The 22,342-nt window shown below is 36.5% G+C and overlaps 1 protein-coding gene across 1 annotated transcript; it reads right to left on the reverse strand.

Annotated features, from left to right (window-relative positions):
• Positions 1-2,199: 2,199 nt before the first annotated feature.
• Positions 2,200-7,364, reverse strand: LOC120333875 (uncharacterized). Its single transcript, XM_039401255.2, has 5 exons — positions 7,208-7,364; positions 6,280-6,657; positions 4,712-5,065; positions 3,485-4,510; positions 2,200-2,791 (listed from the first exon to the last, which is right to left on the reverse strand). The coding sequence occupies exons 2-5, from the start codon at positions 6,653-6,655 to the stop codon at positions 2,520-2,522; spliced, it is 2,028 nt and encodes a 675-aa protein (XP_039257189.2). The 5' UTR covers positions 6,656-6,657; positions 7,208-7,364; the 3' UTR covers positions 2,200-2,519.
• Between the last annotated feature and the right edge of the window lie 14,978 nt (positions 7,365-22,342).

The following is a 22,342-nucleotide window of genomic DNA, read 5'->3' on the forward strand; positions in this document are numbered from 1 at the left end:
GGCAGCCAAAATCATCAAAACCCAGACACGTGCCTGCATTATCTACATAATTTGTGATGAAACAATGTGCTCAAGTCGGTTCATTGCGTGAATGAAAATTTCATGTGCGTCGCGTTTGCATTGTTGTCTCTAATTGAATATTTTATTAGAGCTCACAATTCCTAATTTAGGCTGTACACCCTTCGTATACCCTTTATTAGTTGTATAACCTACGAATGGTCTGGTATACACTTAGGTATACAGTATACCCGGTTGAAGAGCACTGCTCTAGAGGCTCCAGGAACGCCTCTGCAATGATCTGATCGTCCTTTATTGTCTGAATTGTATAAACTATATAGCATATCAAAATGCCATTATATTCAATTTTTTATTGTCTAAAACGAAAGGATTTTAGAAAAAAAGTCGTGTATTTTAACTGAAATTCGATGGCGTGACTCCAAATTGTGCAGTGACTTCCAACCTCTTCGGCGGTCCTTTCGATGATTTGATAGAAAGTTAGGTGAAAAAACACATAAACAATAATATTATTCACAAATAGTCCTTTCCAAAAAAAAAATTTTTTTTTACAAAACTAGGCAACTCTACTCAAAAACTAACCGTTTAAACATCCATGGAGCCATATTGAATTTTTGAAAAAAAAGTCAGTCTGTTAGTTTGCATAAATTCCCTCGAAATCAAACGGCATGTCCTTTTATTGGACCTCCAGAAGTATGTGCACAAAGATGTCGCACGACCTGAAAATAGTATGTGTACCAGGACAGGGTTCAGGTTGTGCGCCATCTTAGTGCACATATTTCGGGAGCGCTATCTTGTTTTCCCCGTACGCATAAAAAGCTCATGGAAATCTTCTCCAAATATACCCATGAATCTGTGGGGATCCATTAACCGCCAATTGGAAATCACGGATATAGTGGGTGCTTTACCAATATGGATTTGCCTCTTCTGCCCCTGGTTTGAAACAATCATTATATATGATACATTAGTCTGACAACCAAAATGTAAAAAAAAAGTTAGGCCGAAATATCACAGTAGTTCCGAACGAACTAAGCCATCACTGGCTCGCAAAAAGCGGATGAATCGAGAATCCGGGTAAAGGAGAAACTAGCCTTTGATCGTGTCGTCGAATGAATACCAATATATTGGATGAGTTGGGAGTATTCCAACCGATCTACTTTTATCTGAAATGGAGCCCCCTTTTCCAATAAATCTCCTGACGACAAGGCCCATATATTTAGGGTTACCATATCTTTTTGACTTCGAAGCGGGACGCCTCCTGTAACTTAGCCGTTTCCGATTTCACTACATATAGGCCTACATTTAAGCCATCCCGGATGTCTTCATCAGGAGCGTAGCCAGAAATTTCCAAAGGGGTATTCTGACATTTTTATTTGCTAGGTCCGATCGAACGCTAGAATGCGCCTGTTTTTATTAGTCTTGCCTCTTGAGGGTCTAAAAAGCATTTCAAGCTATGTAAAAATTCATATCTATGATACAGAAAAATGATTTTTTTTTACATTCCAAAGAGGGGGGGGGGGGGGGCTGGCAAAACCACCCCTTGGCTACGCCACTGGTCTTCATTGGCCATGTTGTCATCGAGAGTCCATGCGCATATGTTCCGAATTTAGTTTTTTTTATGAACAGCAAAAAGAGTAATGAAATAGTCTGCCGTTTTTAAGCATTGAGAATTTACTTATTCGCCCAAGCATGCTTTTCTGTAGATAACACCTTTAAAAAAACGTTGTTCAATGTTACATTCACGCGAACGTCCGAACAGGGCCAATTAGAAATTGATTTTACATGTGATACGTTCGCGAACAATGTTAGCGGGAAACAACGAAACAAACAAAATAACGCATTCACCTTCAGTAATTACGCTAGCGTTGCGCTACACAGCAACAACAGGAACGAGAACATGTTCGTGTATTATGCTGGATGGCTGAACGCAAAACCTGGACTTTTGGCTGACTTGTCGGGACGGCGGGACAAGACGCTAAAAAGCGGGATTGTCCCGCCTAAAGCGAGACGTATGGTAAGCCTACATATATTTCAACTTTACACGTCAGGTATTATGCTATTCGAGCTCCAGTACAGCGTTTCCCAACCGCGGAAGACTTCTCCCGAGGGGTCGGAGTAAACTTTGTAGTACTTTTTGTCTCTTGCATGAACTGTCTGAAGCTTACAAAATCAAAAAACAAAGAATCTGTTACTAAGCATATATTTAATATGTAGGCTCAAAACATATTGTATTACAAGAAAAATAAATTAAAAATCACCATTTCGGGATTGTGAGGTCAGAATGGGCCTTTCTTCTTTAAAATAAATGATAGCGTCCAGTTTGTTCCGGTGCCTCAAAATTTGACTCTTGTTACAACGTAAAACTTAACTGTATAGTAAGTCTGTTGCTAACAATTCATTTCCAATGCCTTCTTCTTTTTATTTTATTTGATGGGAGTTTCGATAACCACTGTGACGCAATGAAGTCAACAATGGCGACAAGTGTTAAAAAGTTTGACTGGATATTAACCCTGTGTAACCTGTGGGTATCCTCCTTGGTGTTGTTGTGCCTGTCCTGTGATTGCAAGATATCCTTGTGGTGCGACTTGTGCGCCTTGTTGATAGCCATAATGGGTAGGATCCTGATAATGATGGTGACCGTGATCTTGGCTACCACCAAACCCACCTCCGCCTCCAAGCAATGTCATCATTAACAATAACGGGAGAATATCATCATTCCCCTCACCTTCAGTGTCAAACAACTTCATAAACATGAAGAATTCGAAAATTCCACCACCTGTAAGAGAGATTGATTTTTTTATTGAAAAAAACATGTTTTTTTAGCAGGTGGTAGACAGTATTGTTACAGAAAAGATATTTTTCAGCGTTTAACTTGTTATTGTACGTTTGGATATTATTTTGTCAAGTTCATCTCAAGTAGTTTTTGATCAATCGCCTTCAACTAAAACAATCTACAGCTTGGAAGCGCCCTAAAGCTATTGACGAATCATTATCATTCAAAAAATTAACAGCCCAAGCGAACCTTGCTCCGCATTTCACGACTGCATGGTTTAATTAAGACTCCCGCCCTTCCGGTGCGTCTCGAAAGGGGTCAGACTCAATGGTAAAATTGACACTTACTTATGTTAATAAGCACATGCAAATGGGGGCACCGCGAACATTTTCATAGACAAATTTTCAACAGTATAACAAAGAATCGATTAAATTTGAAAAGATTTGGAACCAGAACCCACCATCACTGAAATAAATAGAGCCAAGATTCGATCTTTGTTGTGAGAATATGCGAGCATGTCGGTCTCATTGAAAGTATTGCAAATTTTATTATTTTTTTTTTAAATATTTTCTGTATTATTAAATTTTATTTTGATTTTAGTTTCTGAGGTTCGCGAAAAAATGTGGCCGTGCCAAGAGGGTTTGAAGAACACTGGTTTAAATCTTAAATTTTGGAAGATGATAATTTTTTATTTACCTGATCCCTTTCCACTTAATAAACCGCCAAACATTCCGCCGCCCGATGAAGAGTGCGACTGTCCGCCAGATCCAGATACTGTCCAACTACCGCCTGCGTATTGAGATCCAGCCGCTGGCGGAATGTCCTGGTACTGGCTATTAACCTGGACAGCTTGATGCGTATAGACTTGATTGCCGGTATAACCTGAATCTCCACCGGAAAAGAGCAATGCCATCATGAGGATAGGGTCGATGTCACCGCCGAGTAAATCACCGCCGAGTAAAAGTAACATCGGCAATGGACTATTGGCATATCGAGGGTCAGAGAATATCAAAAAAGGCATAAGTTCCGAAATTTCCATGCCACCTGACAAAGCCAAAATCAGGATTGATGGATCCATTTTGCCGCTTCCGCTTCCCATTCCACCCAATATCATCATGAGTGGGAGTGCGCCCAAACCTCCTAATGAGCCCTCACCGTCATCGTCAAAGGCGTTTAGCAGAAGGATCATTTGCATTATATCCCCGCCGCCTGAGCCGCATCCATTTCCACCGAGCAGTATTATAAGCATCAAGTTGCTGTCTAGCTCATCGAACAGAGAGCTATACAACAGGTATTGCATGAGGCCACCCATGCCGCCGTCTGATCCACCATGACATTTTCCACCTCCAAGACTTCCTGAAAGGATCAACGGTAATAAACTTTTCAGCGAGTCGTCATCTTCATCACCGTTATCGTCCTTGGTTAACATGGATATATATAGAGGCAGCATGCCGGTGTTTGCGCCGCCAACGCCGCCCATTTGTGTGAGCATAATCATCATCATTAAATCATCTCCGCCCCCTAATCCACCCTCCCCATCCAAAAGTGACAGCATAAGGAACGGATTATTCATCATGTTACCGCCGCCCCCTCCCATCATAGACATCATTAGGAAAGTTTCGAACTGGTCGTCGTCGTCTCCGCCGCCATTTCCTAGCAATCCACTCATTAGCATGATCATCAGTAAACTCGGATCCATCTCACCAGTGCCGCCTTCGTAAGCTGTAAATTTGAAATAAATATCAGCAAATTATATCATAATCATTAACATACACTTCCTGAACTTATGCAATATCTTACATCCAAAGTTTTAGCAGTAATTATCACAAAGGAACTACTTGGTATGCTATTTCCAGCGCAATACGAAACGAAATCCTCTGTAATAAACCATTCTTGTAAGCTTTATAATTAAAGATAACTCACACATATCCCCGTGTCTTGCCATCGGTTCCACCATATTGGAAGTGATATTGTATGTTTGAACGAATTTGAATGTGGTAGCATAGTTCTGTAAACCCTTTTCTTTGCGAGCACCAACTTTTTGAAGTACGCTGACAACTGAATTGTGAGTCTTGTACACATTAGGGATATTTCTGGCTCCATTTGTTCTCATGAATTCATCGATTCGCTTAACACATTCTTTAGTGGTGATGTCCAACCTTTGTTTGGTGAAGTTGAAGTATTCGGACGAGTTGTGAGCATCCAAATTTTCTTTCAGTCTGTCGGCGACATCCTCGCAGTAATGCATGTAAGGACAATCGTCATCAACATTGCATGCTATAAGATAAGATATTTGATTATAATGAAGCGATCAAAAATCATTCCGAGTATGTTTGGTTGTAAAAATTAGGAAATCAATAAATTATTATATAATTTCGTAATCGGTAATAATTTAAAGACTGGAAACTTTACTGTTGTGTATTTAAATATTATTTTTACTATCTCAAATTCTTTTCAGTAAAATTTTTTCCTAACTTTGAGTTTGTATTAAAAACCATGAGAGTATGTTATAATTTATTCAATACAGCGTCTCAATGTCGTCTTAAGCCATCGGGGAAGACCGGAAATGGTGACACAATTTCATGCATGATTACGTATATATAATTTTTTTAATTTTGTTCTAAAGATTGTTTTGACAATCGATCGATTTGTAAAGAGGAATTTATTTAAATCATACTTGGTTGAAACAAATTCTGATACGTAGTGTAAAACTTCTTTCTGCTTATCATATTTAATGAAAAAAAGAAAAAGAACTACAGCAACATGGCAGTGACAGGAACGTTTAAATACAAGATCATTATCGTTTAGTAGAGACATCGCATGAACGCGCGGTGTGCTTTCTCTTTGCATCCCTCCTTCCGCCCTAGCCCGAAGGCAAATCGAATATTTAAATAAACTTTTAATACGAGATAAGCGCTACCATTCAGCGCCATCCCCGACGTTTGGGGATATCTCGCATTGTTATAATAACATAGTGCTAAAGTAAAAAAATCAAGCCCGAGAGCGAATTAAAAATATTAGATTTTTGATTTGAAAATTTAAAAAAGATTTTATCTGGAAAAAAGGAGAAACATTTTACTTATATATATTCATAAAATAAAGTTTCACCGTACTGATATGTTGTTTAATTTCGCAAAAAAAGAGAGAAACAATTATTGGATATGAGAGAACGCCAAGTTCTAAAAGTTATTGAGTCAACGTTAATAAACAATAATGTATGAGATTTGACATCAAAATATTTCAAAAAACAATAGTTAGACAAACATTGCTCCATTATTTTATTTTTATTTTCAAATAATAGCTCTCACGAAATGGGTCCGTCGCGCCGTTTTTGTGTCAACATTTAATTTTTTTTTAAATAAAACCATTCGGCGCTTGTACTATCCTTTGGTCGACAATTGAATTGATTAATAACTCGAGTTGGCAAGTAATAAGTTAATGGTTGACTCCGTAAGGATATTCTATCTGGGAAAATACAAAAAAAAACTTACCTTTTCCCTTTCTTTTGGGTGTGATTTTTTTGGGAACGAATGTTTTTTTGCTTTCTTCTTGTTTTTTACGGAGACCTTCAACTTTTCTCGTGATGGTGGTCAATTTACGTTTACTCAACTTTTCAGAGCCTTCAAATACCAACAGATGTTCACTGGTGGAAGCCGGGGCTTGTGGTGGCAGGAGTTCGGGATGTTCCTCAATGACTCGTTTAACGTTTTTAGGGAGTTCGTTTCCATTAGCTTCGAGTTTCTTAATCATATCTTGCACGTCCTCTGGTTTTGAGCTCATCAAGAACATTTTTGTGCTTTCGTAGTCAGGATCGTAGGTTGCCGAGGCAAACGCCACCAGGCATGTAAGAATAGCGAAAAGCTTCATTTCTGAAAACAGAAAAAAATTGCCGCGTTATTTTCCCATGGCGTTAATAAAATAAATATAGTGTTCCCATAGAAATACGCTACTTATTTTTTATCTGTGGAAAAAAGAAAACGTTATGTCTACAAAAGCCCGTCCACTGAAAAGTTACAATAAAGTATAATAATAAAGTTATCCTTTTTTCAATATATTATGAAGTTTTAGGTATCTAGCTACAGCAATTTTGGGCAAATTTGAATGTTTATCAGCTTCAATTTTTGGACGATACTTTTTTCTCTTTACTACCAAAAACAAGAACTGATCTACCTATAATAGGACATTGACTATGTCCGAAAAATATTCAAGTTTTACTCTGAGGAGAAATACTTGGGGTTTTACTGGAATGAACATTTCACAAAAATAATAAAACTAAATTATTTTTTATAAAACTAACAAATTACAATTAATTTCATTTTGTCGAATATCGTTTTAGAGAAATGAATTCATCGAAAGTCGTTTTATTATTTAAATTTATATGTAATATTACAATTTACAAAAAAAAAATTGAAGTCTTACCTTTGGTTTAATCCTCTTTCTTGGCTATGCGAAGGTTTCGTGGCTGCAGAACGAATTATTGGGCTATTAGTTCTAGTACTGAACCCAGTGAAAAGCGATCTGTGTTGCCGAGTGAGTTGAGGCTCTTTATATCATCGATTTCTCGACGACCTTGCCGGAGGCTACGGCGCATTAGAAGTACGAATAAAGCGGCGAAAAACGGCGGCGCGGCCCGGCACCGAGCTATCTATCGTTCATCGTTCATAGGATGTACTATTGTGCTTAAACTATGATTATCGTATGAAAAAAAAATCAGCAAATTAAATAATATTTTCTAAGGAAATTTTTTTATAAGCTGAACAAAAATTTTGTTAAAAAGGCTTCATAATTACCAACGCGTACTACTGTAGAACCAATTCGAAATATTCCCACCATAGAACTATCATAACTTACACCAAAACTATGCTAAATTTACGATTTTTTTAGCAATTTGTGTTAATGTTAAGCTACAAGTATTAGCTTGGCTCTAGAGATGACCATCATTACTAAATTCCAGTCCTTTGGAACATCCTAATTTTGGTCGGAATCACGTGACCTGACGTCACAACTATGCCTTCAAAAGAGAATTTAGTATCACATTTAACTATTATAATGATTGTCAACCACAAATACTTCTATTCTGGATGCTAGATTGAAACTGTGACGTCATAGAAAACCAAGTTTATTCTAAATTTGATAATATTACATAAAATTACCCCCGTTTTAAACGCCATATGATTATTTTCTTATATTTCTCGGGTCCGAGCAAACTTAATGGTGCAATCACCGTGAATATTAACTGAAAATTGCTCCGAGTGGAACGGACCTCGTTTACTATTTCCCCGTGCAGTAACAATCTACATAAATGCCGTCATTTATTTGCGTTTATACAAAATATATTATTATGTAATATTTTGCATATAATATGGTCAATTGAACATATTGAAAGGAAATTGATTTCCTTTGGGGAATACACAGTAATGAGAAGTATACAGAGTGATTTTTATTACTTATTGATTTTAATCGGTAAGTATGTCGATAGGTATTTGTCTGTTTGTCTGTTAGATGCACGCGATATCTCACGAAAGCGAGATTGAATCTGCTCCAGATTTTGCATGTGCATTCATCATATCTCGGACCAGAAGTCTATTGATTTTGGATGAATTATGTCGTATAATTAGCGAGTTATTAATTAATTAGTGATGGGACACGAGGTGTCACTATGGAGTAAGAGCGCTGTTTTGGGGGATACCCTAACTTTCGATCGATAAGTCTTCGGTCTCTGACCGATATTCTCGTTTTTTGATTGGAGCTGTTTTGATACATGGCTATCACAACTAAAACAATTAGTTCGAGTTTAGTTCTATTATTGGTTTGATGAATCAATTGTCAAGTTCTGTCGAACATATCAACAAAGTCACAATGTCGTTCTATATTAAAGTATGTCGTTCATTCTCAAGTGCGTGCAAGCAATTTGAATCCTTCGTACAAAGTTCCCGCCGAAAAAAACCTCCAACACTCAAAATAAAAAAAAACGGTTAAGAATGCAAATTGCACTGGGAATTCAAATTTTTAGAGCATTCCCAAGTGGCGGGTGTGTTGTTCTCAAATCTCACATTTATGGTGGCGGGGCTTTGTAGAAAAGGTTCAACAATTTTACTGGAGTGCAAGAAATGGGTTTTGCTATCTCGAATTGGTTTTATTCGAAAAGCCTCATAACGAAAAATCTCACCAAAACTTCCACAAGCTTATGATGATATTAATAAAGAAGTGGTGTGTGTGTGTGTGTGTGTGTTTAAGCAATAATCCATCACACTGCAACGCGAAAACTGTTGGTGAACCAGGCACCCACATGTACAGACAAGAAAATTCAGCCGTTAAAGGAGTGTTGTATAATTTTGATAGGCCATGGTTAACTATATCTCAGAATATAGCGAACATATTTTTACGTTACCATCTGTGTATAAATCTGGCATGGGTGACTTGAATAAATTTTATTGCCACAAAGAAAATAAACACGGAGACACGGTGGCGAACTATTCACCTGACGTTCTATAACAAGGCAATACGTCCAACAACGTTCAATAATATAAACAATGCCCTCGTAATATAAGATGGATAAAAAATGACGTATGTCATTTTGCTGTAAACATGGCCTCTATTGGCGGACGCAAATCTAAATAAAAACGGTTTTGGTGTTTAATAGTCATGTTCGCCACAAACTACGATAAATTGAGGATGTACGATCTAAAATTTTAATTTAGATTTTAAATGGTGTCTTTAACATGATGTTTACATCATTTACCATGCGATTAGGAGAAAAAATGACTTTTGATTCGCCTTAGAGCCCATGTATACAATATACGCGATTGTAACGAGCATTGGACGAGGTTAAAATTAGAATTCCGAAGATCTAACCGCTTTTGAAATAAATATATATAAAGTGCCCTTTTTCCTTAAATGGCATAACGTGACATTTTACTTCCCTGAACCCTGACCCCGGAAATATCATCTTGACCATGATGCCGGAAAATTAAATCAACCACAGAGAACCTCAAATGCCCGTTATTGCTAGGCCGAAGTCATCCCGATATTAAAATCGAACTTGATTTTATATGGAAGACCACTCGCGAGTGAAATGATATGACTTGCCTTATGACTTGAAAATGGTAAAATGTTCGATTTTGATACATTTTTTTTGCATTGTACTGTAAGATAGGAATAATCGGCATTGAAGATTCGAAGGGTGTTCTACGCTCTAGCGCTGAGTAATACTTTGAACAGGCGCCCATCCACTGATATATGTGAAGCGGCAATGTTTCGGAAAGGCCTGGTGCAGCCACTGCTCAATTCATTACTTCATGTGTCAGGCAGTAAGTTGAATCATTCATACAAATGAGAAACATTTTGAATGCGGTGTTGAAAGCTTTCACAGTGCTTGGAATTCATTATAATTAACATTGCCGGTAAATTCATAACATACACAGGACACTCGCGGGAGCTAATTAAACCATCCTGTTATATCTTGTGTGAATATATGTTTTATATCCTGGTATGGTTATTAAGTTCCATTCTCCTCCCTTTCCGACAGAAATAAAAACACAAAACCCTCAATTTTAGGATTCTTCAATCCAGTGATTAAATGATTATTGAGGGTTCAATTAAAATTTCCATGTCTATGCATACGATTATACGAAGGATATCTGCCGGCATTCTAATCGGTACACCTGTCGTATGCGAACCAAGATGGCGGACACCGGCACGTGGGTTAGGCCATAATTTTATTCTAATTTACCTTATTTTCATTTTATTACTAGTTCGGGGACTAGCCACGTGACTGCCGTAGTATTTGTACCTGAAATTATGGCCTAACCTACTACATACTACGTTTTGGTGTCTCGGTTAACATACTACGCCTACGGGAGTACCTTCTAATATATAGCTAGCCTTGTCAGTCGTCCATTGTGTGATCAAGTTCATGCATCTGGAGCAAATAGCTGGCTAACTAGTCCCATACCCACCATGAACTGTCGGATGAGAGGCCGTGGTTCGGCATGTTTAAACCGTTATCTCGGCTCCCCCCTCAGAATTGTTTTGTTGAATGATCAAAATAAAAGTGTTATGTTAACACGTAGGGTTACCATATTTTTGTGACTTCAAAGCGGGACGGGACGCCTCAAAAGACAACGACCCCTTAGCTGTGATTTTGTAACTTTACATTTTCCGATTTTACTACATATGCCTACATTTAAAGCTGTCTTTATTGACCATATTGTTATCGAAATTTCATGCGCATATCTTCTGTCCAAATATCGGGTTCAGTTCGAAAATAGAAAGGAATTGACGGTAACGAAACCGGTACAAATAATTCGAATTTAGACTAATTAGTATTGGTTTTACATGCGATGCGTCTGCTATCAATGGGAATCAGCGGAAAACAAACGCATTCAACTCCAGTAAGTAGGCTAGCGTTGCGCAACACAGAAACAACAGTAACGAGAACATGTTCGTGTATTATGCTGGATGGCTGAACGCAAAAACGGGACATTTGGCTGACTTGTCGGGACGGCGGGACAAGACGCCAAAAAGCGGGACTGTCCCGCCTAAAGCGGGACGTATGGTAAGCCTCTGTTAACTATTTGCTGTTCTATCGTGCATAAACTTCACACACTTTTTAAATCAAGAGTGATATGCGAATTTGCGGTTTTTGAAGAAGAACAGTCGAAATCTCACTTGAAACTAGACTATTTATTTTTAGACATACGAGAGTGAATGTTCTGTTAGCGTGGCATTATGACGTTAATACACAACTACATGCGGTTCTGTAAATACCGGATTTAAAATGGTTGACTGAGTCAAGAAAGGAATTTCTATTAATAGTCTATGCTGTTTTTAGCGCTCCAGAAGTATGTGTACCAATATGGAGGTAACTAATTTTGTTTGCCTACTTTACATCAAGTTGTGTAAAGCGACTGAAACCTGGGCAGGGGGTATATTCACTTGGCTAACACACACAGTCCCCGAACTCGTAATATACCTAAACCTGGTACACATACTACGGGAGTACCGTTTTAAGTTTACTTAAAGCTTATGCAGTATGCGTGAAAAAATATACGCAAGATTGTAATAAGATTTACCAAGGACTACTGTGAGCGACGGTCTGGGCTAAGATAAACAGCAGATCAGAGAAATCGACTAAAAACATAGCACGCAATTTGTGGAAATTAGTCGCTAAATTTATTAGATTCAGAGAAGCTGTTGTTGCTAATTGAACTGTCGGTTAAACGTTATTGTTCACAATATTGAGAACAGAGCGATTCACTTCTATTGTAATTTATGTTAAAATTCTCGTAAATAGGCCAACTTTTCAAAAGGTCAAATATAACATGAAACGGAAGAATGTCGCAGGGCAATTTAAATCATGAACTTTAACATTTTAATTGTCGGAACAATAATTAACATTGTGTCTCAACTTCCTCCAAATTCCAAAAAAGGTTAAAGGTTAAAACTACACGTAATTATCAATTGTAAACTGAAGAATTCTGAGGCAACAGAACGATATTTCAGCTGGTAGCTATTATCGGAAAAAATCAATCCGAACTTTTACGTTTTTTCTTCAATATTGCCAATCTGAAAATAAATAGGACAATTAAATATAAGTAGTAATTAGCGCGGATGTCATCAATAAATTTAAATTTTCGGAAAAGCTTAATTGACTTTAAGTGGACGAACTAATTTCACTGAAAAATGAACATGTTGAATAAAAAGCTAATAGTTTTATTCAGTTTAACAGAAAAATATAAAACTCATGGAGAACATTTATATGTTTTCGAAGAAGACCGGGCTATTCGGAAATGGTTAAATCTTTACACCTGGAAACTAATATATCAATGAGTATTAAAAAGAAAATTATTCACATAAAATAGTTTGAAAATAGATTTAATATATATATATTTATAAATAATAATTGTTATTCGCGTTAACTGTATTTAGTATGAATTAGAAGCCGGTTCCAGGGAACGTTACCAGGTACGATAGCAGTATATATCGAGAATTTTGGCAAAGTCACAGCCATGCATGTACTTGCTTAAAAGTTGTTTGCTTCGGAAAATTGATATTGATAAATTTTGATCTAGAAAATTTTCAATTACTGATTTGCCAGTTGTTGAATTTTTATTAGTTGAAGTTATATGTCTTATATATTTTTAATTTCCCCCTTTGGCCATGACTTAGTTTCACTCCGATTGATTTTGGCGAGCGAGTCTTCGTTAAATAGCGTACAATTGTGTGTTATGTAAGACGAACCATCCATCTGCTGTAGGTATATGATACTTTATCGAATATTTTTTTCTCAAGATAATCAAAAAATATATTGGAGTGGATAATGACATCAGATGAGTATCAACGTCGAAACTACATATTTTTTCATACGATTTATGTTCGTATATGATTCAATAAGTCCTTTGTGTGATCCCATAATCACGTCACAATGTGCAAATGAATTTTGAATCATAGTCAATAGATGTTCATGTCGATTTTTGGCGATTGTTCCATCTATGTGAAGTAATAATGCGAATTTGAGGATTTTACGAAAATAGCAGGAAATGAAATGCTGATAAAAGTGATGGTATCTGAAAAAAGTAAACAATGACAATTTTTGATAATAGTGTATCGTTTTCACTAACGCAGCGAAAGATAAACGAATATATGCCATGCAGCAAAAATAAATGATGGTGTATGCGATGATAAATATGTTAATTTTAGGCAAAAAAAAATGAAAATATAAATGTTGCGTATCTTTGGAAATATTTATTTCCAATTCATGAAATATAGCATAAAAAATCGGTGTTGGTCAACTCAATCGAAAAACAGTCGGAAGAGCAATTTATAAATTTGTAACTGGAAATGTAGCCATTATAGCAAAATGAGGTAAAGCGATTATAATAATGTCGTCAAAGATAAATTTTTTGTATTGCTACGAAACAAAGAAAACCAAGCATGTACGTGTTTTATCATAAAAACAACATTTAACTCGTGTTAGGAACATAATACCACTAATAGGCCGTATTACCGAGAAGATACGACTGCCTCGGGCTGATAAACGTCGATCAATACCAGGTAGAGACACGCGCTGGCCCGTCCGAGAGCGCACCGCGGTATTGAGAAGAGAAATTGTACGACATTTCTGATGAAGCGAAATATTTTGATTGTGATAGATAGGTTCGTGGGTATGTTGAAATTAGAAAATAAAGACAAAAATATGTGGAGTGATACGAGGGTTAACTAAACACCTAAACAATTTACTGCCAAAAAAATAACAAATTAAAAACAATTTTCAGGTTAATAGGAACATAATTACGAGTGTGTACACTGTGTTTCCTATTGGCAAAAAAAAAAAATCTTACCCACTGGCATGCAAGCATTTTGACACCACCCGTGTTGTTTCACAAAATTAAAAAAAAAAATTGCATTTATCTATTTTATTTCTATTTATTTTGAAGAGCATGCAAAACTCAAATGTTTGGCACGATTTAATTATTTAATTTTTTGAAATTAAATATTATGATCAACTGTCATGAGAAATGTATCAAAATCTCGACATCTTTACCCAGAAGAAACTATATAGACAAGGATGCAAGTTGGTGAAGTAGGTCAACCATCTCGGTTTCGAACTTTAGCAGCCCAGTAATCAACTACCCCCCCTTGTTTTTACAACTCTGACCCCTTAATGGCTTAATCGATACATAGCAGATTTGTGCAATAATATCTTCAAGACATATATTTATACGAGTATGCATATAAGAAACTTAGTTGTAGGCCATTACTTATCGATCTCAATCGGTAAGTATGTTGATAGGTATTTGTCTGTCTGTCTGTTAGATGCACGCGATATCTCACGAAGGCAAGATTGAATCTGCTCCAGATTTTGCATGTGCATTCATCATATGTCGGACCAGAAGCCTATTGATTTTGGATGAATTATGTCGTATAATTAGCGAGTTATTAATTAATTAGTGATGGGACACAAGATGTTACTATGGAGTAAGAGCTCTGTTTTGGAGATCCCCTAACTTTCGATCGATAAGTCTTCGGTCTCTGACCGATATTCTCGTTTGTGACTTGATTAAATTAGGGGTACTCCCGTGTGTACCATTCCGATTTTCCTTATTTCTATTGCGTGGACTGTCTGTGTAGCCGAGTGAATATACCCTCTGCCCATTGGCTTCCGTTCCTTTACACAACTTGATGTAAAATAGGCGAACAAAATTAGTTACCTCCATATTGGTGCACATACTTCTGAAGCGCCAAATTATGAACTTAAGATGATAATATTTAAAATGGATTTTGCATCGTTTAAGTCAAAATTAAATAGAAAAATATACTGCGTTTTTTTCTTGTGTGATTGCTTGAATAATCAAAATATATACTAGATATGAATATAATATTCAACGATAAATCTAATCATCTTTGGTATTCATTTTTTCTTAATTTTCATGTGTTAAGTTATACGTTACATGGAGTTTGTTTTAAATGACGGCTCGTAATCTTGAAACATAAAACAATAATTTTTTTCTCATTTTTTCTTCACTTTTACGCAACAAATTAGTCCAAATCAAGGTCGATTTAGCGTGGCATCATACTGACCATAATCATAATAATCTAGGCGAATTAATGCTAGGGATCCGGCGGTACCATCCGGCGAGACGTCCTACCGCAAAGTTATAAATATTTAGAAATTTCGTTGTAAAAAATTAAAGTAGATAAATGGTGTCAGTTAGCGCTGTGTCTAATAATCAAGAAAAAGGCAATTACCGATAAGAAACGCTTTTTTGTTTCTGGAATAATATTTGAACGAAAATGAAAGCATTGAACAAAAATTAATTTTTTTTTGCAAAAATTGAAACTGGGAAGTACACAAAATTTTATGGAACTATTGAACACGCGGGCGGGATACCACCGGCTTTTGTTTACATTTTTCTTTTATTTGTGTCGTCAAAATGAACTTAGGTTTGCTATTTCGGTAGTCATGGAGACAGCTGGTACGAAAGTTTGCTATTTAAAAGAATGATGTAACGCATTCCATACCTTTGAATCAGCGTCATGAAAGTAATACGATAAAAGCAATGCCCGAAACTTGAAGAGTTAGCTAATCTGCAAAGTTCATTGTTTAAACGGCCATCGTTTTGTGAACAATATTCGTCGGAACTTATGTAAAACTATTGTCCCAAATAAGGCTTTGGGAGGAAGTTCTTTAGACGCGATGAACAAGGGCATCTGAGAACTTCGGATCTCTTCCGGACCGACATAACCAATCCGATTTGTTTTGGTTCCCGTTACGAATATTGCTGAAATGTTTCGATTCCGATATATATTTGAATAAGGTCTAAACCGCTGATTTTCCGACACTTCGATGTAAAATTGTATGACGTAACACGAATTGGTGACGTCATTTCAACATTTATCGAACATTCGTTACCAATTTATACTTGAACACGGTTCAATTCGCTAATTATCCGGTTCCATATATTTGAAAAAGTATGACAATTGATGATGCAAATATTTGAATTGGTAAAAATTAAAACGTTTATTTATTACAATAAAAATAATACCGACGTTTAATAATATATATATATGCATTTTCAAGTAATTTTTGAAATATCAGCTCTAAACACCTCGAATCCGATACAAAAAACATTACATGCAGGGCCTGTCTTTAACTATAGGAGTGTGATTTGGTGACATCATGGCTCTGATTTTCAACTTCGGCCATTGTATGGATGAAGATACGTATTCCATGGGGATATCAATGAACGCACTAATCCACAACAATACTACAACTTTCCTTTTTTATATAAATAGACAGACCCAAAATTGGCGAGTTGCATCCCAAATTTTGCAGCAAAAAATAAATGAAAATAAGCATCACAACATATACGCAATCTCGTGCCTTAGTACATTAAACACATAAACAAAGGGGTAGATTATAACTACAAACTCTCGTTGTAGGAGATAGCCCTGAAAAGCATTGTTTACATCGGTGACTGTCGTACACTGCTGCGCTACGGACTAGGCAGATTAAAAAGCAAGATATGGCTCAAACGCCCTCATCATAAACCAATGGTAACAGGTACGGAAGTGGCGACAAATGCAAATATCGTTTAGTTATAGTTCCGTTAAAATATAACAGGAAGAATGTTTAAGTAATTGTAAACCTGAATAAAATAAATTCCTGAAAGAGCCCGTCGTTGGGCGCAAACAAAATATGAATCCAAATATTTAGACATTTTATTTTTGCTAAAAATGTCTTAGGTTTATTTATGAATATAATTCAATATTGATGTTATTTAGAAAAGGTATTTTTCAACCTAAAAATGAGAGCATTATTTTTAATTTGCATATTTTTGCAGTGAAATTACATTTTATGATAAATTGGTCAAAATATTGGTAAAGATTTTTTTGAAGAGTCTATGCATCCGAAACAAATAATACCTGAATAACTAATCCCATATCCGACATGGACAGGTAATCGTACAAGGCGCTATGTGATTACCGTCTTATCGCCATTCTTCTCCCACTAAAAGTACGAAATATCTCATGCTCTTTGTATCTTTATTTGCTAAGATGCCGTGCAAAAATTAGACCATGGCTTCTATTTAGTGACTTAAAGTTATTTCAGTTTATAAATAAAAATCCTATTCCATTGCTTAATTACATTGTGTTAAATATACGAAATGAAACTAAATTGTCGAATCCACGAAATATTTATCAGTATTTTATCAGTTTGGCCGAAGTAAACTTTTCTGAACATTTTTGCAACAGTGCCGATTGTTCGCCCTTGAGGGTGGCGATAAAATTGATGTTCCATTCCAATAGTACCGTGGCATAAACACCATATTCCGGTCATTCAGATAGAATTTTGTTTAAAAATACAGATAGTACCACGTAGCGATTGTATTCAGAACCATAAATTTGCCAGCCCAACAAGAATTACCAAAGAGGAGAAACAAAAGATTTTTAAGCTTTCATATTTTCAATTTCGTTTCGGTTTCCGTATAAAATAATCACCAAATGAGAATCACAGAAAACAAGAATTCGTTTTGATGTCAATAGATGCTTTACCTACCTTTGACCCTAGACCAGGGGTTCGCGAGAAGATTTCAGGGGATACTTGGATGGCAGTCGAGTTTTTGTGTATTGCTGTTTTTAATATCTTTTATTACTACCAGAGAAAATTGGGACCTCCAGAAGTATGCGCATCAAGATGGCGCACAACCTGAACATAGTATGTGTGTACCGGTTAGGATTCAGGTTGTGAGACATCTTGGTGCGCATACTTCTGGAGTACCGAAAATTGGGTGCCGATTGAAACTGGATGCCAATTGAAACATAGATTTTCCCTGATTTTGCGTTGTTGTGATTGTGACGTAAACAATGTGAAATTCACGGCTTTGCAGGAAAAAGAAATTTCCAAATACAGTGTGCTGCAAGCCTGCAAGCATTGGAGAAAGTGATATCCTTATTGAAATTTGAGAGGGATTTCAAGAATTTATTAGTTAGACGAAGGACTGGGGGAATATCAGTAACAGGGAAATTAAATTTAGTTTTATCTGGTCAATAAATTGTTGTTTCAACAAATTGTTAGTCGATATATCACAACTTTGTTCGGTGTCAGATTACCGGCGGTTCGCGTTGATTGTTTCGTGACTCGGGAATACTTGACAGAAAAAAGGTTGAGAACCCCTGTCCTAGACAAATCATTCCTATATTTCACCATTGCCAAATTTAGGATGCCTGTTTTGAAGGTGTTTTGCGAACTAGCGATTACATATTGTTAACATACCTGTTATTTTTACCAATATATTCAATTATCTGCTGTGCTTACAGATAATTATAGCTCCGTCTATCGCAGCTTTTCGAAGTTAATTTTAGTCTATTACAACAATACCAAAACTCCTCGAAAGATAAAATGATGGATTTTTCGTTTTCTACCTAAATTTTGGTAAAGTTCTAAAATTAGTGGCAAAACCAGGAAAATGATTTTCATTTATAGCCTGCTGATTAACCAATGTTACAGAAGTAGCCAATGAAGTCAGTGCGCGAAGAAATATCAATTCCGCAGTCACTAGACTCCGACATTAAAATACTCTGACACCGCGGACCTCATTCTTGTAGAAACATCGATGTATGGGTGGTCATGGCAACCCTGGTGAAGGATGTCATTATAATTGGTGTGCTTTTAGATATAGATTTATTTTAATTTGTTATAATGCAACATAAAATATCGTTCTTAAGTCATTATTTATTGATATATTTGTGTTGGTGTGTCGCAAGACTTTTGAATCACTTAAGATAGTTATCTTCACTCTTGCTACAGCATCCTTGCATTATATGCATATGGATCCAATGACACAAAAACATAGAAGAAGGATAAGTAGTTAGTCCCGCAGTAACCAAATCATTAGCATAAAATATTGTATTTCGATTTTTTGTTCAGAATTTTCAAAGTAACAATTATCTAACCAGACTATATACATAATTACGCATCCAAATTATATACTTTGGAAAAATGTACTTTTTTGCTCAAAAATTGGCTGCAAACAAAACTACATAGATAAACCTAACAAACTTGAGTTTGCAGCTTTAGTGACATTCCATAATAGCTTTAAATTTTTATCCTTTTAAGCGCCTTAAGATCCTTTTAAGCGCTCCGGAACAATTTTGGACAGCACAGCAACAATGCACAGGACGCGAGGTCAGTTCAACTTCATTTATTCCAGCGACGCATAAAGTAAACAGCATTATAAGTGTTTAAATATCTTGAAATATTTCTGCGGCTTAAAGTATAAATAATTGCTGTTTTATCCATTTGTCATAAACACCACACAACTAGTAAAATGTTAACAGCCGACATCATACTTTTAGCCTGTACCAAATACCCAATACAGAAAAACGTTACCGGTACCCATATTTCGATACAGGTAAACGGCTAAAGTAAGCGACGTCGCATATTTGGATGAGTTTGTATTTTAAATTTTTAGAATGTTACGAGAATTTTAATATAAATTATAAAACAATTCATTACACAATAATGCCCAAATCTAGTCTTTTGGGATATCTGCAACTATACTCGCTATAAAGCCCGTAAAAAATTAGATTCCGTGGGTTGGAAAACCCCACAAAAGTGTGATGGCGCAACTAAATAACTTTATTATCAGCGAAATGGAACTGATAGGTCAGATAAAATATAGAGCAACGAAAACACGACCAACCTCAACAGTTATTGACAAGGAAAAGATGGCGCGGTTCGTCACAATGGTCACGTGACATATTGGAATGGATAGGTCACGTGGGTAAGGGTGGACGGAGTCAGCGAATAATGAAAAATCTAGAATATGTAAAAACTTTAGCTCTGTTTTTGCATACCCCTATGTGCGACCCGAAGATAATTTAAACAGAAAAAGAGCAGAAATATACATCTCTTCTGCATTTCGGATAGTTTTGATTTGCCCGGCGCTGAAGTATTAGAATATTTATGAACAAATTTTCCCTGTCGGCAATTATTTGTTTTTCCAATGACCGTCCCAACAAACTTTTATGCTTTTTATTAATTTGAAATGTCGAATGGTTACAGGTTTTGAATTGGGAAATGCAGCAGCGCCTTAGCTGTTGTCTCGCCATTTTGAGTAAAATCCCAAAGAGTCAGGCGATTAAAAATGGCGGATTGATCACTAATCCGTTGCGCGATCTCAAAATTGTTGTTAGCTTGATAAAAGAAAAGTGAAACTAGGACAAGCTCAGAAAAGTATTGCTTTGTTCTGCTGGGGGTTTGGAGAGAAAATGATTATTGAATAATTTGATGCAATAACCCACAAATGTCCTGGTTTGACTCGTATTTGGTGATTGTGATTTATTCAGTGATAGTCATTTCCAACACGACTTGTTCATTTCCATGTCTTCAACACAAGCTTTGTGGGATGGTCGGCAATAAATCTAGCTACCTGTTCGTACTTTTTGAAAGAACACTCATTGGAAAACAATGCATCAAACACAGAGTTGTCAGTCAGATAAGAGAGATGTTCACCAACTGGTTTTACAAGGCAAACGTTGGTCCATACCCAGCATGGAAACGATTATTTTAATGTTTACACAAACATGAAGTTTCGGGCATTTATCTTTTTACTTGTCATCTAAATATAGCCGTGAAAGATGGTTTATTTATCCAGAGAGATAAAACGCCCATTAGCATAGTTGAGCCATAGTGCTTACGACCGATGAGTTTCTATTAATTTTTTATTTAACTAATAATGTAAATTCATTAATATGATCGGTGCGAAATTGACTAAGACCGTAAGCGATCTTAATCGTTCATTTGGGCGTGTGCGTATTATTCATATATATAAGGAGCGTGGAAACTAGTCGGGTTCGGCGAGTACGCGATCAGCATAAATTGCAATTGCATGTCTCTCAGAATGTGTAAGGCCAAATTCTAAAAGTTGCACGCCATTTTAAGTATCTCTGGTACAAGTATGTACAACATTTTTGATCGGTGGGCCACACAAAAAAAAATATCGGGAAAGGCAAGAGAAGGGATGTGGTATCGCCTAACCCTACAGTAATAAACGGCAAAAGATTTAACGCAGATACCAGAGCGAATATCCGTGTGAGCACCTTTGAACATTTCGGATTTTATGTTTGATGGGGAGAAATCGGAGTGTTGACAAGGCCACACCAAATAACTTGGCGGGTCGGTTGTGGCCGCAGAACACCTGTTGCACACTCCTGCTCTTGTATCATCACTAACTGGCCACCACGACGACCCCAAACACACAATTTAATTCAGGGTCATTAAACCACTATCACGACCCCAACCCCTTTTCAATAAATACCCCCCTTCGCCTAATTTGAAACTCTTTATTCCTACTGTAAAAAAATACTGTTATTTGTTCAATCTTTTACCGATTTAGAACTAGTGCTATGCGCAAGTCTCACTCCTGCACTAGTTTGAGTTGTTAAAATGTATGCATAAATAAGTATTATATTGAAAATAAAGAATATTAGTGATACTACACCAAATACAAATTCCATCTCACATTCCGAAGTTTTGTCATTGTGACGTAACCATACCAGATTCATCTAACGCCGGACCACAACATCGCGTCTTGAGGCTAGCCCAGCCCAAAGCGTATACATAATATATATGGCCCAGCCTATATTGGACAATGAACTAGCTGATAACAAAACGATTTAACGAAAAAGCGCACTACCAGAGCTCGTATGTCCTCTACTCAGTCTACTGGATTCGACTCACGCTTATTAATAGTTAGATAGGCTTGTTTAAGTGAGGCTTACCAACCACTCGGCCCGAATTTTTAGAGCCACGATAATAATGGCGTTACCGGTAACAAGGATATGCAAGAGAATACGACAGCGTATAAACAAATACCAGCGTATCATTTAGGCAAAAATGTTACTTCGATCAATGTTGAATTTTGGCAACACAATTCTGACCTCTGGTACTCTAGCTCCCCCTTTCGGATCACTTTAAAAGAAGCCCTTTTGCTGAAACAAAATCAACTATGTACCCGAGTGTAATTGAGAGAAACCATGATAACCATA

The sequence above is a fragment of the Styela clava genome, chromosome 15, assembly GCF_964204865.1.
Source record: "Styela clava chromosome 15, kaStyClav1.hap1.2, whole genome shotgun sequence".
Lineage (NCBI taxonomy): Eukaryota > Metazoa > Chordata > Ascidiacea > Stolidobranchia > Styelidae > Styela > Styela clava.